Source organism: Malus sylvestris, chromosome 12 (genome assembly GCF_916048215.2).
Source record: "Malus sylvestris chromosome 12, drMalSylv7.2, whole genome shotgun sequence".
NCBI lineage: Eukaryota > Viridiplantae > Streptophyta > Magnoliopsida > Rosales > Rosaceae > Malus > Malus sylvestris.
The window spans coordinates 9,962,722-9,987,825 of NC_062271.1; the positions used below are offsets into that span (position 1 = coordinate 9,962,722).

The 25,104-nt window shown below is 37.1% G+C and overlaps 5 protein-coding genes across 9 annotated transcripts; 1 reads left to right on the top strand and 4 right to left on the bottom strand.

Annotated features, from left to right (window-relative positions):
• Window positions 1-122: 122 nt before the first annotated feature.
• LOC126593818 (uncharacterized) lies at window positions 123-6,518 on the bottom strand. The gene is made up of 11 exons (XM_050259941.1): window positions 6,091-6,518; window positions 5,523-5,610; window positions 4,346-4,437; window positions 4,110-4,228; window positions 3,235-3,350; window positions 3,034-3,161; window positions 2,857-2,943; window positions 1,728-1,788; window positions 1,570-1,610; window positions 1,352-1,472; window positions 123-470 (listed from the first exon to the last, which is right to left on the bottom strand). The coding sequence occupies exons 1-11, from the start codon at window positions 6,447-6,449 to the stop codon at window positions 411-413; spliced, it is 1,272 nt and encodes a 423-aa protein (XP_050115898.1). The 5' UTR covers window positions 6,450-6,518; the 3' UTR covers window positions 123-410.
• Window positions 6,519-8,012: 1,494 nt separating this feature from the next.
• LOC126593822 (stress response protein NST1-like) lies at window positions 8,013-11,621 on the top strand. 3 transcript variants are annotated; one of them, XM_050259952.1, is made up of 4 exons: window positions 8,013-8,144; window positions 8,638-8,690; window positions 9,136-9,545; window positions 11,243-11,621. In XM_050259952.1, exons 3-4 carry the CDS (start codon window positions 9,153-9,155, stop codon window positions 11,411-11,413), a joined length of 564 nt encoding a protein of 187 aa, XP_050115909.1. In that variant the 5' UTR covers window positions 8,013-8,144; window positions 8,638-8,690; window positions 9,136-9,152; the 3' UTR covers window positions 11,414-11,621. The 3 variants fall into 3 exon arrangements, with proteins under 3 accessions (XP_050115909.1, XP_050115910.1, XP_050115908.1); XM_050259953.1 differs by lacking the exon at window positions 8,013-8,144 and adding an exon at window positions 8,186-8,291; XM_050259951.1 differs by lacking the exons at window positions 8,013-8,144; window positions 8,638-8,690 and having other exon boundaries at window positions 9,108-9,545.
• Window positions 11,622-12,002: 381 nt separating this feature from the next.
• LOC126593815 (DNA-(apurinic or apyrimidinic site) endonuclease, chloroplastic) lies at window positions 12,003-16,747 on the bottom strand. Of its 3 annotated transcripts, none has more exons than XM_050259935.1 (12): window positions 16,619-16,747; window positions 16,346-16,538; window positions 16,131-16,231; window positions 15,883-15,962; window positions 15,490-15,741; window positions 15,066-15,373; window positions 14,252-14,362; window positions 13,543-13,680; window positions 13,409-13,456; window positions 13,180-13,260; window positions 12,567-12,726; window positions 12,003-12,297 (listed from the first exon to the last, which is right to left on the bottom strand). In XM_050259935.1, exons 1-12 carry the CDS (start codon window positions 16,654-16,656, stop codon window positions 12,176-12,178), a joined length of 1,632 nt encoding a protein of 543 aa, XP_050115892.1. In that variant the 5' UTR covers window positions 16,657-16,747; the 3' UTR covers window positions 12,003-12,175. The 3 variants fall into 3 exon arrangements, with proteins under 3 accessions (XP_050115892.1, XP_050115894.1, XP_050115895.1); XM_050259937.1 differs by having other exon boundaries at window positions 16,346-16,527; window positions 16,619-16,746; XM_050259938.1 differs by having other exon boundaries at window positions 16,131-16,261; window positions 16,346-16,527; window positions 16,619-16,746.
• Window positions 16,748-17,959: 1,212 nt separating this feature from the next.
• LOC126593825 (mitochondrial import receptor subunit TOM7-2-like) lies at window positions 17,960-18,325 on the bottom strand. Its single transcript, XM_050259955.1, has one exon. It carries the CDS (start codon window positions 18,221-18,223, stop codon window positions 18,029-18,031), a length of 195 nt encoding a protein of 64 aa, XP_050115912.1. The 5' UTR covers window positions 18,224-18,325; the 3' UTR covers window positions 17,960-18,028.
• Window positions 18,326-19,657: 1,332 nt separating this feature from the next.
• On the bottom strand, window positions 19,658-24,589 carry LOC126593816 (glycosyltransferase-like At3g57200). The gene is made up of 11 exons (XM_050259939.1): window positions 24,036-24,589; window positions 23,172-23,321; window positions 22,990-23,042; window positions 22,655-22,763; window positions 22,432-22,566; window positions 22,033-22,077; window positions 21,584-21,771; window positions 21,237-21,378; window positions 20,858-20,904; window positions 20,493-20,580; window positions 19,658-20,362 (listed from the first exon to the last, which is right to left on the bottom strand). Exons 1-11 carry the CDS (start codon window positions 24,396-24,398, stop codon window positions 20,054-20,056), a joined length of 1,629 nt encoding a protein of 542 aa, XP_050115896.1. The 5' UTR covers window positions 24,399-24,589; the 3' UTR covers window positions 19,658-20,053.
• Between the last annotated feature and the right edge of the window lie 515 nt (window positions 24,590-25,104).

The following is a 25,104-nucleotide window of genomic DNA, read 5'->3' on the forward strand; positions in this document are numbered from 1 at the left end:
CGTGAAACACTAACAAGCGACGAAAAAGAGGCCGATGTGCGTATGTTCAAGGATCAAGACTACTTAAAAAACAATCACCGCTAGTTGCAAACGACAGCTCACGACCCGCATCACCGATAATCTTTTTAAAAATTAGGTTTGATTTTCTCAAAAAATAAAAGTACATATTTCAACTTCAAGTGCCAAAATACAAATTTTGTCTGTCTAAATTTAACGTTTATCATCTTTCTTTAACATAGTATAAACAAATATAAGTTGGAACCATCTTAAGGATGTCAAAATTTCAAACCAGTCATTTGTATTTTAACCAAAAAATGTTCTCTCTAGCAGCCATCGACTCGCCTGCGGGAAATTATACACTACAACATGCTTCCACCGATTAGACCCAAGTTACTTTCATCTCTTCCGCCTCATTTGTACCAGCCAGCAAGGAAAAACCTCAGCAGGAAACAGAAGCAGCATGCCATAGCCTGTTGCATGAATGCATCCAAAACATGTGATTTTTAAATAACGCGATTAAAACGCAAGCATGCACGTGAACCCAAAGAGAAGAAACAAAAGGGTGACCAAGAAGAACACCCGAGATAACAAAACACAACAAAAGCATGGAAAAAACAACCAACTCAACAGTGCTCGTAAAGGACCTAAGACCAACTAGAACGTAGCCACTTTTCACTCGAGTGAAATTCTCTGGGAAACTGAAGCCCAGAGAACAGACAAAAACTGAACTCTATCCCAAAGAACCTCCATACCAGTACCTGTCCGGATTGAACACACAGAATATCTTAACAAGTTTCTTGAATGCATCCAAGGTACAGAACAGTGGGTTGCAAATGTTGAATAACACAACATTACTACAAATGTGCATTATCTTCGGACACCAGGTTAACCGTTTGTAAAACCACTAAAAACCCACTCTAAAGAGATGGATACATGTTTAAAGCAATCTATCAAGACTTAAACCCCTGGCAAGAGGTTAGAATTAGAATAGCCATGGGTTTGATCCAAAGCCAATGTACCAAGAAAACAATCAACTGAGACTTAACCGCACCATATTGGGGTGAAATACATGGATCCTTAATTCACTATGTGGGCGTCTTAGTACCCGATTCTCCAAATACATCTGAGAAGCATATTCATGATATATTAGAATATCTAGTTGGGGTACATTGTAAATTTATAAGGATAATTCAGCTTGATCAACTTATAAGGGTAGGGGCCTGACTGACATGGCATTATCAAAATGGGAAACAGAAACACTCATGCGCTGGAAGGATTAAGGTAGTTCAGCTGGATCTTTCCCTATTGCTTAAAAATGCAGGTTATAGGCAAAACTAGCATGAATAATCACCTGGAAAACTAGAAGAGAGACGCAAAGTGACTTCTCCGTCATCCTGCCAAATTGTCTTAGAAAAAGGTTTACAACTGTCCCATCCTTTGTCCCAGTCAGAAGTCCAGTTTCAGGATCAAACCTGAAGTAAAAAGACATGCGAGACGTTTATAAGGATCATTCCCATAAGATGCCTGAGGCAATTCCTAAACTGTTTGTTAGAATTTTTACAAAGTTACCTAGGCAAACGATGCCGTGGACATGGAACAATTCCAGCAAGCTGAAAAAACGAAACAGTATAAGATGCCTTGCATCTCATGAATTTTAGATGTCATGTGTGTGAATGTGTGTGTGTGTGTGTGTGTGAGAGAGAGAGAGAGAGAGAAGAGAGTCAAACCTGGGGCACTGACAAGAGAAAGTTCAATACTTGAGGTGCAAAGAATATCAGGAGTGTTTCGCTGAACCAAAATTAGAAAGAAGAAAAGAGTTAATCATCAACGACTGTATGACTGCTAGAAATTAGTGTACAAAAAGTACATACAAGGAAAGAAACAGCCTCATTGCATAGGGTGTACATTGTTAATTTTTACTACGTTCTGTGGGCTCAGCTCATAAGAATTATACTTTGACCCCTTCATTCGATGCAAATACTTCATACTTAATCTCTTTACCTAGAAGATGATCATGACAAGATCAACTATTTCTTTCTCACAAATTGCACCTAAGTAGTACAGCTTAAGGTTCACTTCTTAAACATCTTTCTGTTATGAGAGTATACATGAGAGGAAAAATGACCCCTCTGATATGAGATTTTTAGGGTTAAGCAAAAGCAGAAACAACCATATTTGCATAAAAATAAAAAGATAAAATGAGAAATTATTAATTGAAACAAGAGAGCATAATTTTGACCTTCCAGCCATGTCACAGATTTGAAAGAAAGAAACAACGAATTCACCCTAGTTCCTTTTAGCTATGCAAAATTGTGAGTTCCAGTTAGAGAACTGTATAGTGATAAGGATTCCCCATATTACGGCAGGCCACAATAAAAAATATGCAAATTAAGATCCACATCATTTGTATCAAAAGTGAAATTGAAAGCATAGTTAGTAAAATACATAACAGGTATTGTATGTGAAAAATACATACGTGTATTATTTGGCAACTTTGCCAAAAAAAATAGTTTGAAAAATTCGGCCATTTTTTAAATATTAATATTTTATGTATTTACAATATATATTTATTTTCAGTTCTTTGATAATATGTTGAAAATCAGTATAGAAAATGCGATTTTTATATGTTTTATTGAAAAATGTGTCAAATTAACATGCATTAAAAGCAAAAAATATGTATGTTCGTGTATAATACGTGTAGAGTAATTTGGAGGTATAAAAAACGTGCAGTTTAACGAATCATTAAAACGTGCAAGGAAAACAAAATTTTTTTATTAAAAATATGTATGTACATGTATAATACGAGTATTATACGCGAATTTACTAACTATAATTGAAAGATGATTGAGAACGCACCTAAAATGGCCTAAAATCCCAGCTACAGCCATCGTCATTCCAGCAAAATATGTGTAAGTATCTCCAACAAAAGCTGAAGAAGGATACCTAAATAAAGAGAAACGAAAATGTTAAAAGTCTATGAAGAAAGCCATATGCATAAGCAACTTAGTACATAAATACAACAAGCAGCATCACCAGTTGTAAGCGAACAATCCCAAAGAGGTGGCTAGTAAGGGTTGGACAAGATAAATAGAGAATGCATGTGCCATCTTGTACTCAGAATCTGCAGATGCCCCAATTTGCATGATATTATGTATTAAAATCTGCAGATCAGTCACACGAGTCATTTTCATAACAGAGTTGGACTGCAACTGTTTCTTAAATCTGTATGCTTACAGCAGCTGCAATAACGACCGTCTGCCCAACTTCAAGACCATTCAAGCCAGCATGAATATTTATGGAGTTTGTACAAAAAACCGCCAAAAGTCCCATGTATAGTTTATAAATCCATCCTTCACATTAACGAGGAACATATTTATGATGAAGGATAAGAATTCATTTGTTAAAATTACAAGTGTGGTAAACATTTTGGAGATTACTGCATATAAATAGATAATTTCAATTGCTATCTCGTGCATATGATCAATTTATCTATTGTTTCCTCAATCACATAACAGAAAGATGCAGAACTTACAAGTTTCCCTATGTCTCTGTTTACAAGATTCATCCTAGTGACTCAGTTTGATCTAATTTATAGTCAATATTCGTGCCAGTGAATGATAACTGTAATTGTTAAGAAAGAACCTAAAAAACCTAAATCACTTCCACTACACGTTAAAAAAGAATTATTTAAAGAATCAGATCAGATAAATGGAATAACTCCATAGGTGCAAATGCTAATAATTGGTCTGATTCCTTGAAAATCAGAATTGCTGAGCCTAATGTATATGCTAGCAACATAATTACTGCCAAGTACGTGGTTACCTTCTAGTGCACACTTTTATATGCTCAATACTTCCAGAGATAACACATAAACATAGGAGATATCTTTTCCATTTCCCCCAGAGAGATATACACTTTGTACAAATTACATCCTTTACATTTTCTGTTTATGATACTTTGAGATCTTAATGGCCATCTCACTACAATTACGTGAGGGAAAATTAACAGAATTGATCCTAGCATCCTTATTGGTGTGTGTGTATTAGAGGGAGAGGGCAGTATGACGACAGTAACTGTATTGTAGTTGAGTAACTATATTGCGAGAATACCTAGATCCAAAACCTCTAGCCCAGCATATGGAACAAGAGGCTTTGGTATGACGATAGTTGTATGTCCAGCATAGGCCATCAGCAGAGGTAGAGCTGCAATGGATGGCAGAACTAATTTCCTGCTCTTCATAATTACAAGAAAGCACACAGGAATAAAATATAGCATTAATCAGAAGAGCCGTTCTGAACATAAAATGCTATTAAGTGGTAATCTAGATTAGTGACCGGATACTCACACCCTCCAAGGTACATCAAGGACATCATCTACAAATCCAAGCAATACCATAAAGCATATGGATGCTAATGCTGCATTGTATTCGACAAGCCACTGCATGATTCACATATTTAACACTTTAGTCTTCCATCATAAAAAAATAGTCACAATTTGCAGACATAAAGTTCAATACAAGAAACCTTTAAAGCTGATGTCACAAAATAATAAAATTTGTCCAAGTGTTCTCAAAGACATGCCTTGAGGCGAGCTTTATGGCAACGTAGGTCAAAAACAATTAGGCACACCTGATATACGAAATGCTCTAAAGGCGTACGGCTTTTTGGTGAATTGTACGCTTGTTGCGCTTTTGTGTGAAAGACTTCGAGGTTAAGCCTCACAAGCTTCTGGATTTCTAGGATTTTCCACTCCACCCATTGCCTTGCCAGAGGCTAGAGGAAGTTTCAGAGCCTACATGGTGTTCAGATGGGGTTGTCAGCAGTTCTGAATCGTTTTGCTCCAGCTCTTCCTAAGGCCATAAGGCAATGGCCAAGGACCAAAATGAAATTTAAACCCCCATGTATTTAAGGTTTAAATTAAACAAAGCTAACTTTCCAATTTTGTCACTTTAATATCTTTTTTTTGTTCTTTTTTACCTTCTTTCAAGTAAAAAGGTTCAGATAAATAAGAAAATGAATTAAAATGAATTCTTTTGAGATGTTAGTTACCAGAAGTGCCATATTTATAACTTCATCTGAGGCCTCTAGTTGAACCAAGTCAGCTCTAATCACCACCAGTGAACTTCCCTCTATGCCACTTACATCACTAACCACACCAAAGTAATGACCATCTCCTACAACATTAAGCCTGCCTTGATAGCATTATAACACTACCATTTACAAAAGGATGCCTATTTCGGGAAGCATGTCCATGGCTCCATTGAGATTGACTATGATCTTAGTATGCAGTCATATCTTTCTCCCTGCCCATTGGCTTCCTAAGTAGCAATAGCCTTCATTCACGCCCTTAATTATGTAAATAACTACATTAAACAATTTGACAAAAATAAAGAACAAACCGACATAAAGCGTCTCGTGTCACCAAGAACTAAAAGTTTCATCGTTGAGCTAAAAGCTACTGCAGAAGTAGTAAACTGGCATAAAATGTATGTTCCTGAGATCAATGAAAAATAGCACACTTACATTTGAATCTGCAGTGAAGTTAAAATACTGAAATAAGATTCCCAAGACCAAGAAGACAATTCCAACAACAATACCCAGTGACTCAGGCCTGAAAACCAAAAATGGAGCCATGATTATCAAAAATAAAATACATCGGAAGCATGAAGCATCAGATCAATAAACATGAGAAGGTATATTTTGGAAAGTAAAACAGGATCTTCTCCAATAAACAATGAGTATTTCCAGAACAAACCTTATGTCAATCAATCGAGAATCGAAAATGCAAAACCAAATACAAAACTATGGATGACAATCACTGCACTCAATTGTCAAATATATGGAATTTTGTATCTAATTAAAATCTTCATAACCAACAGTCTAAGCAACAAGCTCGAAAGTCTCGAAACACAAGACAGTTGAGGTGCAAATTAGAATGCAACATACCGTATTCATTGCCATGGTCAAATCCTCAAGGTAACAAACATATATCCAGTTCATGAATTCAACGAAAACTAATTCCAGTACATACCCACTTCATAATTTCAATAAAAGGATAATTTAGCGAAAAAAAATTTGAAAAAATACTCACACTTTGACAGTGCCCTGAGGGGTACCCTTCTTGTTAATATCGTAGCCAAAGAGATTGCGCCGGAGGACGTATCTGGAAGCGACGGGGATCATCTTAACGGTGACGAAGAACCCGGCAAGGCTGAGACCAGCATTGATGAGAATCGATTTGCGAAGCTCTGCTTCGATCTTGTAGTGGTAGAAGAGGAGGTAAAAGTATGGGACTGAGAAGAAGAGCACGAGCTTCAGAATTAGGCCTGACTTTGGTGGTGCAATCGGCGGCTCTGCTAATGTGGGTTCTTGGGGTTTTGGCCGTGCGGCGGTCTCGTCTGGTTTGGTTTGTGCCGATGAGTCTGTTGAAGCTCGCTTTCGAGCTACCATGGCTCTCTCTCTCCTCTCGCCTCTCTCCTCTCTCTCTGTGATGATCTGAGTAATAGTTTCTAGTCTTTTATTGAAACTCTGCGTTTAGACTCGGCAAATCATGACTCATGACTGTCCAGTTACGTTTCTTCACCTCGTCATTGCACCAGTAGCACGCTGCCAGCTCATCATCCTCGTATTTATCCATCCATCGTATATCGTACGGTCAAAAATTATTATAATTTTTTTATTCAAAATTAAACAAAAATAATACTCAACGAAAATTGACTGCACGATATACAATAAACAGATAGAATGTAAAGATTTTTAGAGTCCTCACAATGAGGATTTGGAAATAATCTTTTGTAAGGATCCGGAGAGGATCCTCATCCATTTTGATCAACCAATTTGATGATGTTGGGTGGAACCAGATCCCCTCCAAACCCTTGTAAATTGAGTTTGCTGAGCAAAGGATCCGGACCGTTGAAATTTAATCCAACGGCTACAAACAGGGAGCCCTCTAAAAGTTATAATAATTATAACCGTTAAATCAAATTTCAACTGCCCGAATCCTTAGCTCAGTAGGCTCAGTTTACAAGGGTCCGGAGGGGATCCGGTTCCATGTTGGGTCCATAAATACTTACACCTAGTTTGAATTTGGTATGTTAACTAAATTTGGTCCTGAATTTTGTGTAAATAAATGTCTTTTTATTTTCACAAAAAAAAAGTGTCTGTTTATACTTAAAATATATATAATTTAATCATAAACTACAAAATAGAATGACATTTATATATTATGAAGTATTAGAACATAATGAAAATATGGAATTTAACAAGTCTCTTACAATTTATTTTTTTTTAAAATGCAAAATGAAAGTTATCTATTTTCTGTCTAAGTGAGTTGCAACTTAGACGGGTGCCTAGGCAAGTCTAGGTGGGCTAGGTGGGTGCCTAGACGGGTTTGGGCGGGTTAGGCGGGTGTTTAGGCGGTCCGTGCACCTCAGCAGGTTTAGGCGTTCTCTCTTAATTTTCAAATGTCTAAGCATTAATCGGGATGGTAACTAGCCACCTAGTGCCTAGGCGGGGATTTAGTGTTAACAACCCATTCTTCCAAGGTGAGTAGAGAGGAACCCAAGGCTATCTCATGGCTGCTCCCAAATCCTAAGGTGATGGAGAATCCAAATCTAGACTCGTGGTAGTATTTGAATCTAAGCTGCAGACATGTGGACTTGAAGCTTGAAAATGGTTACTAAATAAGATTTTAGTTTTCAGAAAACTGAAATCTTATTGGATATTTAACAATCCATTGAGTTTCTAAAATTTTGTTTTACATTTTGGCTTTTAGTGTTTATTTATTTTTTTAAACTGGAAGTCGTTATCATGATTTGAGTGAAAACTGAAAACGAAAACTAAAAAATAAAAATGAAACGAATAGTTAACAAACACCCTTGAAATTTTACAAATTAACCGTCAGTTTACGCTTTTGGTTTTTAGTCAAAAAAAAAAAAAAAAGATTTCAATTTTTAAACAGAAAACGAAATGATAAAGAAAGCCCAAGTACACCTACTAATTTCTAAGCCTCCCCCATAATCATTAGCCCAATTAGCCCAAATACCCATAGGCCCTCGTCTGGCACTCTCTCTTTCAAACGCTTCGTCCTTCGTGGTTCGTGCGACTGAGCTCTGCTCTCTCTCTCACACACACACACACACTCAGGTGAACCTCTCCCTCTCCAAAGCTCTATTTCTCTCTTCCACTCTCTATCTGTCTTACTGGGTTCTTTTATGGGTTAAAATCTGTTGCGGGTTTTTGTTTAATTTTAAGTTTTGATCATGATTTTGGTCAAGTTTGAGCTGTGATTTGGTGGGTATTTTTCTAGGGTTTCATATCAAGGGGTATTTTTTTTTTCTTTTTGGGATTTTGAAAAATTTCTAACACAATCAATTTTTTAGTCAATTTGTTTCTTAGTATGTACGAGTGTGGACCAAATGTCATCAAATTTCCTACGAATTCCTGCCTGAAAACCATAAATATCTTAAATTTCTGCTAATGAAATTAAGTTAGTAAAAAGTCTATCCAATTTTCATCTGTTTATTAGCTATACTGTCATATATGAAATTCAACATCCAGGTCCTAAAGTTTGGATTTTAAAGCCTTACCTGATCTGCACCACTTTCATACTTACTATCGTTTGTTCTTTATTCTGCAGGACTCAACAACATTTCATTTGCCGTATTTTTTGGTCAATAATTTCATTTGCAGGTTAGTCTCTTCATACATATAATACATGTGTGTGTGTGTGTGTGTGTGTGTATTATATAGATATGTTTATCTGCACTGATTGGGTTGTGATATAATTGACTGCTTTATATATGTATGTGTCCATGTTGATAAGAAAAAATAGGGGTTGTAAGAAAAAGCACGGATATAAAACGATTAACTGAAAAACCACACGGATATATGCAATTCCTTGATATATTTTATATCATTATATGTGTCTGGTGGTTCTCCCTCACTTTTCTGGTGCTGTGATGAAGTGTTCCAATTTTATTTTTTTCCCCATTTTGTTGGCCTTTTTTAAGGTTGTATAATACGGATTTCCGTATGATATGAGTATTATATGTTTGAGCTGCAGAAAATGTGTTTTTTTTCCATGTCTATTGAACCAGTACCGAATACGGGCATTAACTAACGATGCTCTCAACAGTGACAAAGCACACAAAAATGTCGACTACCTCTCGCTCGCTGTACCGTTCACTGCGCCTGCGGTCCTTTTCCACAAGCACGAAGCCGACACATCACAACAGCCACCAGCAGAACCACCAGTACACGGAACCCAATTCCTTCATTGGGTGCTGGGAGGCCCCCAAGGACCCCAAGGAGGCTGAGGCCAAGCTTGCGCAGCTCCGCCGAGACTACGCCAAGCAGGTCAAGGAGGTCCGCAAGGAGTATATCAAGGAGGTCGAGGTCATGAGGCTCGAGAAACTTCGCAAGGACGAGGCTTGTAAAGAAGCCCTTAGGCTCCAGAACGAGGAGCGCAAGAGGCTCAAGGCAGAGGCTGCAAAGGTCCGCGCCCAGCAGCGTGAGGTTGCCGAGCAGGAGTTCCGGCAAACGCTGGTATGTGCAATCTGATTTTTCTCCGATTTTGATTTTGTTCCAGTGTTTGGTTGCTGAGAAAGTGTGGGAAATGGAAGGAAATTTTTGGGTTTTTAATTAATTTGAAATTTTGGGTTTTTGGTTTTTTGGGTTTGTCATGTGGAAATGGGAGGGCAGAGGAGAATTTGAGTTGGTGAAGTTTCTGATTTGTGTTTGCTTCAAATTTAGGTCTTCTAATTGGTGTTGATTATCTGTTTTGTTGTTGGAAAGGTGAGAAAAAGGAGAAATCTTTGAATCCTTGAATCTTTTTTGGCTTTTCAGTTTGGTTTGTAAAAGAAAATGGGAAGATCTAATAGGAGTAGACAGTAAAGGGTCCAGTAGTTAGGAATTGGCAAGATTGATATGTTAGCGTCTTTGTTATTTATGCGGAAATGTTAACCCATAAAAGCATTAGAAAGTAAGACATTCATAATGGATCTATTTGTGCTGTTGTGCTATCCAACTCTTCTGATGATATTTCAGTCTATTCATTGATAATATGCATGGTGCATTTCTGACCATGATCTCAAAACAATTTTCATTTGGTAAAAAGTAAAAGCTGACATTCATTTGTATGCTTGGTAAACCTTGAGATATTTTTAGGTTTAATTTCCTTTACCAAATTGTTTCTTAATAAAAAAAAGGCTTTTAAGAAGGTCCTTAGAGTTTGGAGTCCAAATCGATGTTGTTTAACTTAACATTTGATTAGAACCCTAATCTGGTGGTTTATAAATGTTCAATGGTGAAATTTGTCCCGTTAAAATAAAATTAATTATCTTGTTAAGTGTTGATCAAAAATCTGGTTTGGCATATTCGTTTAGTTTCCATTCCTGTACCAACTAAAACTTGAGTAAATGTTTATAGTCATTGATGAAAAAAAATAGTTGATACTGGTGTCTTGACATGTTTTATTTAACAGTCCGAGCTCATACCGTGATAACATGAATAATGAGGGTTAAATTAATTATCTTGTTAAGCGTTGATCAAAAATCTGGTTTGGCATATTCTTTTAGTTTCCATTCCTGTACCAACTAAAACTTGAGTAGATGTTTATAGTCATTGATGAAAAAAAAATAGTTGATACTGGTGTCTTGACATGTTTTATTTAACAGTCCGAGCTCATACTGTGATAACATGAATAATGAGGGTTAAAAAAAATTCGGTGAACTTAAATGTATCGACTGTCAGAGATTTCCTTGATCATTTAAAGAAATATATAGCTTTAGTGGTGTGGGGGGAAGTGGTGTTTTGTTTGAGGTAGAAGGTAAAGTCGTCGTTTTCCTTGGTAGAGTTCTCCTTTTAGAGTGTTCAAGCTTTTCCAACTCTATCTCTCCTCATGTAGTTGAGATTGCATTGCTTAGATGAAAGGATCAAGTGTATCAGTCGGGGATGCAACTTCCTTTGCCGTGGTTTTGGCAGGGACATGTGGGATTTGTTCTTTGTTAAGTATGCAAGGTTTGAATATCTAAAGTAAATTCACATGATTAATTGTGGCATGCGAGTCTACCTTCACGGGTTACATAAATAAATGACAATTTTATACTTGATTGAAAATCTTTATCCAATCAATGTCCTCGAGAGGAAGGAAAGAGAGCTGGTTAATTTTTCTTTTCTTGTTCGACACTGCATCTATGTTTCTTTCACTTGTCTTACGTGTTATGATTTGTCTAAATGCACAGTTGAAAGAAAGAGCAGAGAAGCTTGAGAATTGGAAGATGAAGGAAAAACAGAAAGAAGAGATGAAAAAAGATGAGAAAGAACTGCTGCGACGTAAGAGTTCCATGTGGATCGATGAACAAGAACTGGAAAAGAAGATTTTAGAAGCCATCGTCGATACCACACCACTTTGAGTCTATTTCACTTCTAAATAGTCCAAGTGGTGCTATCCTGTAGTTTCACCGGATAGACAAGATAACCGGGACTTAGTATGTTTTGTACCGAGTCCTCATTTTTAACAAAATTTGTACACCTTTTTTAACTGGACTCTCTATGTTTTGTGACCTCGTATGCTCTAAATTTTGGAAGGCACTGGTGTGATACCAGCCATAAGTTCTCTTACGGTCAAGTTAGCGTAAGGATTGTAAGCAGTAGGGAAGAGAGCGATTGAGATTTGAGAGCAGCATATGCATTGCCCATGCTCAACCCTAATAATAGTTGGGAGATGGACCTTTTAGAATAGCGATATCCATATTAAACAAGGAGAATTTTAGAGGATATCTAGCAATAGATATTTTTACGTTATACGATTGTGATTACTTGAGGCTTAAGCCAATCCCAAGATTGTGGGAATCTCCAAGATTATAGGAGATTAGTCCATTGGAACATATCCTGTATCTTGCGGAGCAAACATGGTTATTCTCGACAAGACCTGTAGGTACCTAACTTTATTTGCTCACAAAGATTCGTAGGTGAGTCTTGTTGGGAATGAACTTAAAAACATTTAAACAAATAAGTTCATCGATTGGTTCAGTCATTATATTACAACATAGAGTTAAAGTTTACGGATGGAAAGCAATACAAAATCTCCACCCCTAAATTTTGCAATGTACCACTTTAGTCTTTAGGCGATTTCAAATGCCCATACAAAATTGGATTTCATTTCGCCGTCCTACCTAGAGCTTAAATACAAGACCTATAGGGCAATGATCGCTACCAGTAACATCAGGGAGAATGTATGAGTCGTGAACCTTGTCCGCTATGGATTCTGAGACGAGGAAGTAGTCAAGCCGCCACCCTAGCAAGAACAATAACAATAACAAATCTGAACTATTGAAGGGGAAAAAAAAAACTTTCCTTACATATGAATATCTCGCGCTTGCACACAAACACAAATACATGTTCCAAGAATCACAAAATCAGTATGCAAATAATGGATGCTTAGAATGTCTGGTCATAGGAACACTTGGATCATAACTATATGGCATAATTTGATACCATCAAGTACTTGTTTGAATGCAATTGCAAATCTGAATAATGAAATCTACGAATACAGATTGAGAATACCTCTATTAAATTTGCGTCCACCATGCCGATAACCCCAGTAAGTATAGCCTACAACACCAGGGTGTTGCCTTCTGAAGGTATCCACAAATCCCTTGGATAAAAAGTTTGTCCCAAAGGAATGCCTTTCTTCATCTGTAAACCCGGCACTTCTTCTATTTCCCTATAGGTGTGTTAAGAAAAAAGATCATCAATAAAATTGGTATAGTATGCTACAAGCTGTGTCACCGAGTAGGCATAACATCCCCTAAATATGTTCAATTTGCCACCTCAATTTTCCTAAGAAAAGGTTAAAAAAAAAATTGAAGCAAATTAATAGCCCAAATTCAGGATTCGTTTTTTTAGGTAGGAACAGATTAAATGACACCAGACAGGTGTGTCACATGCTGAACACCACTTAAAGCTTCTACAGAATTTTTTTTCCCCTGATTCAGCCGTAGAACTTAATGCTGAAATTATGCTCATTTTGTTTGTCAAAATCTCAAACATCGATAACCTTGATTTATAAAATATATTTCTTGAGATAGACACCCTAAAATTCGGATACTTTTCCTTATGTTGAGTGATCTGCAGGGAATAACAAAGGTTTACTGACAACAAAATCTGGAGAACTTACAGCTGGGTTATATATGTCTATCTCTTGATGAGCACAGTTTAGATCACCAGTTAAAATGACAGGTTTTGACTTTTCCAGCTCCTGCGTTGAAAATGAAGGTGCTCAAAAGCATCAAGTAATTATTAAATTATCACATCAGCTATGCTTTTCAAAAGCATACAAAATTTCTTCGATCCAGAAAAAAAAAGAGTATTGTGCCGTAATAGAGGGAAAAATATAGTACACTTACTTTCATGTAATTGCTGAGAGTTGGATCCCATTCTGTGATCCTGTATGACTAAAAAAGAAATTACGACTGTTAGCAGAGAAGGCATCTCTAAATACTACATTGAATTCGGCTGCAAAATGCTTAAGGTTAAATACCAGTCTTCGCAGACCATCTCCAGAATTAGGAACATATCCACTTATCAGGTAAAACGAGTCAAACTCTACTGTTACAATCCGCCCCTCACTGTCATGATCGGGTATGCCAAGGCCATATGTGACTGAATGTGGCTTTATCTGTCAGACAATGAACGCCAATTTGTATTAGCAGATTAACCAATATAAAATTCATGAATGGATAAAAGCAAATCCAACTCTGCTGTTCCACTACCACAGATGGAAAAACAATATCAATGTAGAAACAAAAATGAATAGTTGCATTCAAATAAGAAAGCAAGATCAAAATAATTTTATTCTTACCCAATAAGCATTTGAAACATTTAAAAAAAAAAAGGTAATAGGCAAAAATCACTGCTCTCAACTTTGTTGCTGACATCTATATTATTCATATGTAAGAGAAAAAATTAGCAGCTGCAGTTCAATTCTCGAAATTTTTTAAAACTAGGTAGACACGGATTTCATTATCATTGAACTCATCTTCTATGAAGTTTTGGTTCGCTATTGGACTAGAAGCCTAGAATCTACATTGTTCACACAAATAAATAGCTGACCAGAATTAAGCATTAAGTGAGGTTAACACAACATTAAGGAGCCACGGTGCAGGTATAAATAAAGACCATTATACATTCAATACTTCATTTTCTAAAGACATCAAATAACCGCCCTCAAGAAGAGAGAAGCTATATACCCGAGATATAATTGCAGTTCCTGAATAACCAAGTTTGGAAACACTGCATGTCCAGAAGCTATTCTCATAGCCATCTATCAGAGACCTTTTCACATCTTCAACATCTTTCTCCTGTTCCAAAACATAATATAATTGATATAGAAAAAGCAAAAAGAAGATGGGTGCAATTTACGTCTTATAGTTAACTTTAGAAGGACAAAGGCATAAGATTTAGCTTGGTTGTCCCAAATAGAAAGATATATTTTTCTATCAGTATAAACTAACGAATGGAAAAAATCAGTATACCTCAAACATTGATAGTATGATCGAACAACCTAAGAGTCCAAAGTAGGGAATGGTTACCGGTATACTTGGCATGAATATTTCGGAGTAAAGCACTGCATTACAATAAAAGATTGCCTTCTATTGTAAAAATAAACTCCACCAAGATTTTTTTTCTTCTTATAAGTGACCAAAACTATACAAGTGCGAGTAGTGAAGCAATCTTGACAGCTGATACACACAAAAAGAGATTGAAAAAAATAAAAAAATAAATAAAAATTGACCTTTAGTTACTCAGAAATGAAAACCTATTCTTCGGTGAGCCTTCTTGAGAGTGAACTTTAAGCCTTAGATAGCCCATCATGTTGAACCATAAAAGATAATGTCACTCATTGCTCAGCACATTCAGAGGCCAAGCTATCAGCCAATTCTTTGCCAATCACAAAGCATGTAAATATAATAAAAATGTAACTACGAAACAATGATGCATTAACTGTATTATCAAACAAGAATTGACCCTTTAAAAGGTAAAAATTAGAAATAAAATACTTGCCTGCAGTTTGGTCTCCTGCAAACACAGTACATCAAAATCTTCCCTTTGAGCGAGCTGCAAAGCAGAGAATCCCTCCAGCTTAAGTAATGCCCTTAAACCATTGACATTCCAAGACATAAGCTTCACAAATTTAGTATCTCTGGGAAGCAGTGGACGCTTCATTGTTCTAGGATTATAAGGGATCCAATCTTTCTGAGGTTTCTTGTGTGCAAGAACTGTCCACGGCTCAGCCACTCTATCATCAGCTTTGACATCAACACTAATAGTTTCTGAAGATACTTTCCTCCGTGTCCTCGAGATTTTCTCACCTAGACAGATAACAACAGTATACAAGCAGAACCAGTCATCATCATTAAGTTAACTGAACCTGGATAAAAATAAGAAAATACACTGAATGACAATCCATGGAACCATTTTACAGCACCTGAAACCTCATCATATTCAATTGACAGCTTCTCCTTTTTCGTGGCAACTTTGTTATCGCCTACAAGAGTTTTACTCTTAACTGACGAATGCTTTAACCTTCTCTTATTCCGTTGCAGTTCATGACCCTCCAAAACAGTGTCGACATTTTGAGCATGGTCTCCATCAGATGAAGTTTCAGCCTTGGTTTGACCTGATGCATTTTCAATAGAAATGGCGGACACTTGTCCTTGTCTTACCACAGAACCTTCACCTGATAAATGCGAATAAACTCTTTTAAGTCCTAACCATTCAAGTCCAAGGAACTAGGCACAAAGAAGAAATAGTATGAAATCAATTTTAATAAGACGTTCATTAACTTTCGGAGCAGTACATGAAAAAAAAAATTCGGTACCATCTATCTTCTTTTCCAAAAAGCACTTCAAGGCAGACACAAGCTCGCATTTACGACCTTTGGCAGGGATACCGACATTCCTGGCAGGCAATTTAAAGTTTCAAAGCATTCTACAAGCACTGTAAATCATAATATTCAACTCAAATCCCCACTTGCTATCTATCAATACCATACACACTTGATACAAAAGGAACATCCCCATTTGAGTCTTGACTAACGAAAAAATTAAGACTTGAAGAAATGTTTACCTCAACGTAGTTCGGAGTTGGTGAACTGTCATTGCCTCGATTCGTGCAGGGTCATCCTTAAAACTCTCAATCTCAAGCTCATTGCTTTCGACATCGTCTTCCTAAGAGATTCAATCAATCGCTAACAAACACTATTTGCAAATCACCCAACAAACAAAAAACGGAAATAAATAGAAAAATCAGCATAAAATACATGAAATTTATACAAGTAGAACCTTGAAAATAGGATTCTGAGGAGTTGGGTTTGTTGCACTCATTGGTCCTTTGGCTTTGGGGGATTTCTTTCTTGTGGGGGAAGCAGTCGAGACGGTGCGTTTAGGCACAAAAGCTTGAGGTGCTCCCAATCTGATCAGAGAATCCAATGCTCTTGTTCCGGTTGTGGAATTCGTCAGAGAAACTGCGAAGTTACTGGTTTGGGTCGTCAGTTATTTCAAATGTAGCTGAAATTAAATTCATACGGAATTGAAAATCATAGAGAAAACCTTAACCTGCTGAGATTGAGGAAAGACTTAAACCCTAATTGCATTCTTCTTCCAAGACGAAGTTGCAAAGACAGACTGAGAAATATGATTTTTTTTTTTTTTCTTTTGTAAAAGTATTTTTAACAAAAAAAAAAATAGTGTTTGAATGTTTGGACACTTTTATATAAATTGTTGTAGATACGTTAAATTATTAAAATAGATATGATATTTAATATGGTATAATAATTGTCGAAGAGAATAATGTAGGATAATTATTGTAATTTTGTAAAATATGTGGGGTATATTTGTTTTTTGAATTTTTTAAATGGGAACTGATTACTATGCCTTGAAAAAAAATATTTTTTAGAAGCATGTTAGACCCTTTTTTTCTTTTTTATGCTTTTCTATTGTCATTGACATCAATTTTTTTTTAAAGTCACTTTTTTTTGTTTTATCAAAAACACATTGATGTTCCAGATTTTTTTAATAAGCTATTTTTTTAAAAGGGTAAATTATATAGTAGCTCCTCAGGTTTGAGGTCTATTACAACCCTATACAACATATTTAAAACATTTCACTTTCATACTTCATGTACTATGTTATTTCAAAATAATACATCCTTTACATTTTCTATTCGTTAAGTGCTGATGTGGCTGTCATATTTATGCCACGTGGCAAAAAAAATAATTTTAAATTTAAAAAAAAAAAATCTGAATCTTCTAAATTAAATATAAAAAAAAAACAAAAGTTGAACCCACAACCCCCCCCCACCCAACCACCCAACCTACAACCCAAAAGAAGAAGAGAGGGAAAAAAAAAATACCCATCTTATCTTTCTTGACCACTCATTCCTTGCAACCCACCCCTTTCTTCCCCCTCCCATCTTCCTCCATCCCACCGTGCATCCATCCTCCACCTCCTCCTCTGCACCCCACTATTTGCAACCCAGAAAAGAAAAGAAAAAAAAAAGAAAAACACATATCCCTTTCCCTACAACCTAGATCTTGTCTTCCCCAATGAGTGTGGATTTAAGAGCAGTTCCACCGTGGGCAATAGCTCAGTGGACTGGCTCTTAAACAGGGCCAGAAAGCCCGAGCAACTTGGTCCAACGTGTGCTGGCGATGGAGCCCGAGCTGGCCTGAGAGAGAGACCCGGCAGGAGTTGCGAGCCCGAGAGCCCAAAGGGCATGTGACGCAAGGCTGACGTCAGCCACGCGGTGGACGGGCCGAACTTCCCTTTTTCTCTCTCAACCTTCATGGTTCTTGAACGACATCATCGTTTCACGGTGGATGGATGAAGGCGACAAAGCAGAAACCCCAAATTTTACGAAGCAAATTTTGTAGAACAAAACCCATTAGAGACAATACTAAAAACCTAACACGAAAATTGGATGATCCGACCCGGACCGAATCAGACGGGGTTGAGAAGTTGGGAAAGTTATGGCTTGGGTTCCGAGTTCATGCAGATGATGATGACCAGGGGAATGAAGCCATAGCGGGTGATGACCTTGGCCTTTTTCAGGGCCCATGTGCTCCACTCCTTGAAGGATTGAGCCACCGAGCGCTCCTCCGAGCCCTTGGAGGGCTTCGCCGAAGTCTTGCCCTTGCTCTTCAGAGATATTCTCGACGCCATTGAAATTTCCTTCTGGGGTTTGTGCGAATTTTGATTTGATTAATTAATTGCTTGAGCAAACTGTTTTACAGAAAAAAACTTTAGTCAAAATTTGACTAGTTAAAATGTGAGAAGGTGCATTAACTTTGCAATGAAATTTGCATCTTTAATCTTTAATTTGCACTTTTCTTAAAATAATTATTTTGTATAATTTTATAAATAAAAAAATTACTATTATTTTATTACCTATTGCCAGGACTATTCAGTGTAGGGATGGAGATGTAAAAGGCAGTTACTGTTTATTAAAGGCATTACTGTTTATTGGGTGGATTAAATAGTGAATAACCCTGGGGGGGGCCTTAGCAACGGTGGAGTTGCTCTAAAGAATGGGGTGTGTAGAGGATGGAAGAGGATGCGTGCGAGGGTGGGTGCATTGGGTTTTTTTTCCTTTTCTTTCTGGGTTGTAGGTTGGGCTCGGGTTGAGGGAGGGGGGGGGGGGGAAGAGGGGAAGATGGGTGCGAGGAGGAGGTGGAGATGGGTGCAAAGGAGGAGGAGTTGGTGAGATATGGACTTCGGCAGCGGCGCGGGGGGGGGGGTGGGTAGGTGGGTGGTTTAGGGGGATCTGGGTTTTCTGTTTTTTTTTTTTTTTTTTTTTTGTTCAAGGTTCATGTATGGGTGAGGGGGTGGGGTAATGGGATCTGGAATTTTTTTTTTATTTAGAAGATTCAGGTTTTAAAAAAAAAAATTAAAAACTTATTTTTTTGCCATGTGGCACACATTTGGCAGCCACGCCAGCACTTCACAGATCGATTAATGGAAAATATATCCTTTTTTAAAAGTACCACAATTCCAAACCAACCCATAGTCAACAATTTTTTTTTTTATACTTTTTTTTTGAAAAAACGTAGTATTTCATTGGGCCAACTATATTAATGTGGTTCAACTTTGTATTTGATGAAAAATGAATTTAAGATCTCTCTTACTTACAAGTGAAGATGAATACCACTAAAACGTAGTACTAAATGACTAGTCGACAACTTTCTAAGAAAGAAAAGAGAATAACCAATACTAGATTGAGAAGTAGATGGATCTCACTATAAGAACATCTAAGGGTTAGTTCGGTTCGGTTTTTTGCCGAAACCGAAAACCGAAGTCACTATTCAGTTCAGCTTTTCGTTCTGTGACTTTGGCTCGGTTTCCTCATTCTCTCTATGGTTTTAGTTCGAAGCCATCTGTCTTTCATCGTCGTCTCGTGCCCTGGTTTCTTGCAGATTCAAGAAATAAAAGAAATAGCCAAACATTAACGTTGCGTTGAAATATTTCGTTGGGAGGTTCTAAGCCTCTGGAGGAGGAGGAGGAGGAGGAGGAGGAATTGGTTCAACCTAAGTACGTAAACAGGTGCATGCATGTGTGGAGTGTGGCTTTATATACAAGGATGTCAATGACAATATATCATTTGCGTGAATGAGGTAAAAGGATCTCTGTATTAACCCCCATCCAATGTTGTATAAACACAAACGAATGTGACGGGAGAAAGAATATGGATTACAGTCGCCAGCAATCGGGCCGGTTCTTGAATAGCTACCGAGTAAGAAAATTAAGACCCTGCCAAGGGAAATCCCCTCTAGCCTCTTAACCTCTGCAAACTCCTAATCTAAACCGGTAATGTACATCAGCGCTTGGGTAATGATCGGGAAGAACCACATAAAAAACTGAAAAACGAAAAAAAAAACATCATCTTAACAGCAGACCAACCTGTCTGTTTCTTTCACTCCCTCGAACTTTTCTCTTCTACAATAATGGCATTGCTCAATATGCTTTGTTCACACGGGAAGCTTGATGAGGTCTCGGTCATTGGGATTTGGAAGACAGTTGTACGTCAATTTGAAAATCATCCTCATCCAAGCCAGGAGGAGATAATGGTGGAATTGCCAACGGGTGAGAAGCATCGTCTATGAATTCCAAGACCCTTCTTGCAGTTGCTTGAGAATCTAGTAGTTTACCAATCTTTCTTGAATTAATTGCCCCAGATGTCGATTCCCTGGAGGAGTTGCCACTTTCAACCGAGGACAAAAACTGATCTTTTGTGAGATTTGTTTGTGCAGCTGATACAATTACGGAGCTGAAAACACCAGATTCCCTTAATCCCTGTATGATGACCTGAAACAGAATGAATTCAATAGGTTTCAGGATTCCAAGCTCATGGCAATTATATCAACACTCAAAATTAGTTACCATATTCATTGAACCAAGAAAGACATGCAAGGCAAGCCAGCGCTACAGAACTAACCATCGGTGCATAAATCCGAGTCAAGATGCCCTTCCTTAAAAGTTTTAAGTTGAGCTCTTTGTCAGTCCACACAATGCGTTCCCGGTACCTAAACCAACAGAAGGGAGTTTTAGACTAGGAACCTTTACAAATTTCAATTGTGAGACCTGTTTAAATCTGGCTCTCAAGGATTTCCAACAATTTGTAGTTTGAAAAAATTCTTCTCTTTGTAGTATTAGAGTGACAATTGTTACTAAACAAAAGCTAGAAACCCTACAATGAAATGACTAATATGTCATAATGCGTAAATGTTTCTTCACCGCCACATAACAAGCTCCCACAACTAAAAGTTAAGGATAAGAAAATCTATTGGTAAAAACTATTACCAGTTAAGCATTTCCTCCTCTGTTGCAGTTGAAGCAATTATGAATGCCTGCAAAAGATAAAGAGGAAGAGGTGTAAGCATGACAAATCAAATTTAACCAACTGTCGAGACAACTGCACTGATAAGAAAAACCAATATCGGAAATATAGTGACATTCAAAGACTTTCTTGTCCCTCATAGAAACATATGTAGTAGTCCCCAGGACATCTCCAACAAATCTTCAAATATTACCACAACAATAACATTCTTAATAAATTTACAAACATAACAAATGTATATCAAGATTAAAATAGATGGTAATATGTCAAGGGGCAAAAGCAGAATAAAATATGAGGCAACAAAGAAAATAAGAACACAGGTATAAGAAGTTCAGAACTCACGGCTCTGTCAAATTCCAACATGAAGCATCTTTTAACATCATCCTTGGTAGGCTTGCAACCACACCGATCACGTCTAGAGGTCAAATCAGAAAATTTGGGATATGTATAATGCAGAACAGCAGCCTCATCCAATTTGATCTCACTATGAAATATCACAAGGATGAAGGTTAAGTAAATATATATCACAAGGAGAACCCTAGTGATCAACTACAAGCAGAAAGACAGTTTACAATGCTCTGTAAATTGGGAATATACTGGAATGATTAGTCAATTACAAAAAGGACAGAAGTATTATATAGATGCATGTTTAAAAGATTGATAAAATATTTTAGATAGAATAGCCATACTTTGGTGTCTTCATATAATTGTGCCATCTGTGTGCACCATTAGGGCGAAGGTGATCTTGAATTCGGGCAGCTGATTTCCCATTTCCGTATGTTAAAAAGTAGTTTGGGTTACCCCTAGTTGCTTCTTTATAATTTCCAAAATATACATCCTTTGGAAGATGGTCATAGTTTTTCTTGAACATTGACACCTACAACAACATAAGCAATAAATGATATTGGTCAACAAAAATTTGTTGTGTTCTTTTTTCATAAAAGCAAAAACTGTAATGATTCCACAAAATTATTTCACTTTCTCTTCATGCGCATTTGAAATGATTTTTTTGTCCTTTTTCTTTTTAGAGAATCATCCTTCTCCATAATAACCAAAAACACATGTTGCTGACTTCACTCACTATCAATTCTACTTGGTATTGGAAAACATGGACAAAAAGCGTTTAAATAAATTATACCTCACTGAAAGGTTCCTTGATATCGTCACGCTCTACACTACTTTCCTGAAGAAACATAAGCAGATGTCACTATAAATTAAACCAAGTCTCATAATTTAAAAAGCAATGAGACTAGAAGTCTGATCAACTATAATTTCTTGACATCAACAAAATGCTTCATCTTTTTCACAGGTCAATACGAATGCATCTTTAGTAACAAGACTAAATCCACATTCAAGGGTGCCGTGTAGCTTAGACAATAAAGTTTAGCATTCCCCTAGAGAACCAAGATCAGAACTTGTCTTTACAGTTGGAGTTCAACGTTAAAACAATGGAAGACGGCCACTCTTCACTGTATACCCTAAAAACCCATATGACATATAATGTGCGGAAAAAAACTATCACTAAAAAGTCACTTACATAATTTGGAAAGATAACCATATCAACATTTCCAGGCACATCGGACAACAACTGTCTCAAAGAATACTCATGAGTGCCAGCTGGATATATTAGCTCATCAGTGTCAAGATGGAAGATCCAATCCATGCCGGCTTCCTAAAATAGTAGAAGAAAATGTTACAAACTATATCAAGCTGGAAAGAAATGATACCGTGCTGCGTGCAATAGAAGAAAAAATTCATACCCTTGCCATGACAATAGCCATCTCCATGTTAAGGGACTGCTTCACAAACAACTCATAATTACACGGCTTATAGAAGAAGCTTGACAGCCAAGTCTCGTTCCAAATCCGACTAAGTAAACAAAACAGAAGGTATAAATAAACCATCAGATCATAGCAGTAACAACATGAAAGAACAGCAGGAATGTCTTTTTTTCATTAAATTTAATTTTTCTCTTCAAAATAAGTTCTCTAATCTTAGCTTATTTAGTTATTCGTCAAAAAAATTGGGGGAGAGGAGTCTGTTCGGTACATTTGACACGCCATCTTTAAAGTAAAGTTCTTTATCTTACACTTACCTTTTAGCTTGCTGCTCCTCCAATTCCTTTGTCCTGTATATAACCTTCACTCCCTATAATATGGATGTTGTATCCCATGAGAAGTTGGCAAACCAAAACTAAAAACAAACTAAACTTATAGACATCAACTGAGTTTTGTTCACTAGTAATATATATAAGTGAAGCATTGAACTAGAACTCACCGGAATGGTTTCTAAAACTTTAGATACTTTAGGGGACGCAGCCTTCCCTTCCACGAAAAGGAAAAAGTTTGATACTCCAATAACCTTATGATAAAAGATCCATGGCAAAGTTTGCTCTAAACCAGCTGAAGTGCTTGTTTGAATGGATATCTGGCACATAAAAAATTACAGACGGATCATGAGATGGCTCCAATGTCATAAGTTGTATAAATTCATAAACATACATCATGGCAATCAATGCGCAAAATCAAACATCTAAGATCAATCGGAAACATAATTCCACACTAGCAACAGAAAACTGGAAGTTCCATGGAAAACATAGAACATGAGACTTTTCCATAAACCAAATGAAACCTAAAGCACCCGTGACATAAATTCTGCTTGACCTTTTCTTTCGGTTTTCTTTCAATGTAAAATGATAATTGTTGTTCCTTTGAATTTGGTTCAATTCATGCTTCCATCCACAAGTCAAGACCCCAAAATATTTACTAGCTCACCAGTCGTAAATTGCCTCTTCATGCCGATGGTATGTGATGATGCTAGTCCAACTAGAACTTACATCATGAAACCCGAAAATCGCTGTAGAATTTAGACATTGAAAACTAAATAACAGAATCCAATCATTTTTAATCAGAAATGGCACATTGACATCATTAGACATTAATCAGAAATGACTATATAAATGCTAGAAAAGCCCAAACGTAATGTACTACAGAACAAATCTCCAATCGTAGATTATCACAGCCAATCAGATCCCAAGATCCAAACACGATCAATCAAATCAAATCCAAACACCATTAATCAAATTTCGACAAACATCAACGGCGATCAAACAATCAAATCAAATCGAACACACACACAGACCTTGGGCCTCAGATCGGAGGCGTAATCGAACTTCCAATCATTGTAGTAGGGGAAGGCGGGGGAGTGGCTCCGACCCAGAATATCGACACAGTCGGAACCCGAAGAACGTAAAGCCTGGCGCTGGACCCCACCCATCTCGACCATGCCGGGGAACTCGTGGTGGTCCGGCGACCAACGGGTAACGGGGTCATTGAGGCCGCCGCGCCACTGGAGAACGAAGGCGAAGGCGGCGAGAGTCAGGGGGAGGACGGTGAGGAGGAGGAGGAGGCGGGAAGCGAAGGTCTGGAAGGAAGAAGAAGATGGGGAAGACAACGAGGAGGAGGAAGAAGAGGTGGGTCTGGAGGAAGAGTAGAGACCCGCCATGGGAGGTTGACGAGAGAGGGACAGGCGAGAGATGAGGTCACTGGTCTGCGCATATATATATAGTCTGAATCGTATATGTACACAGAGAGAGAGAGAGAGAGAGAGAGAGAGAGGAGAGAGTTTTGAATTGTAATTTGCAACCGAAGGGAAGGAAAGGGCGTTGGAAATCCCTCCTGAAAAGAAAAACAGAGACTGACAGTTATTGCTGGCCTTCAGAGTTTTTGCCTTTTTCTTTTTCTTTTCTGGAAAGGTTTTTTTTTTCCTTTTTTTCCTTTCTTTCTATTTTTTCTTTTTTGAAGAAATTTTCTTCCTTTTTTTTCTTTTCTTTTCATTTTTTCTTTTTTGAAGAAATTTTCTTCCTTTTTTTCTCTTGTCTGATTCTCTGATCCATGAATTTCTAAGAGTGATGATTTTTTCACTCACGTTTTCTTTTTTGCACTATTTATCTTTCCTTTATTTATTAATTACTTTTAATTTATCCAATTCAAAAACTTAAAAAAAAAGGATTGCGAAATCATTACTTGTCTCGAAATGCAATATTACAATTTACAAAATATTGTAACGGTAAATACATTTCATTTGCGCTAGTTTTTTATGCATTTAATTTGAAGTATAACTAGTAACTGCTACATACTATATATGTGTTGAACACCAATTAAGATGTGTTATTACAAAGAAAATAAGTGTCGAAATAAAGTTGGGTTGC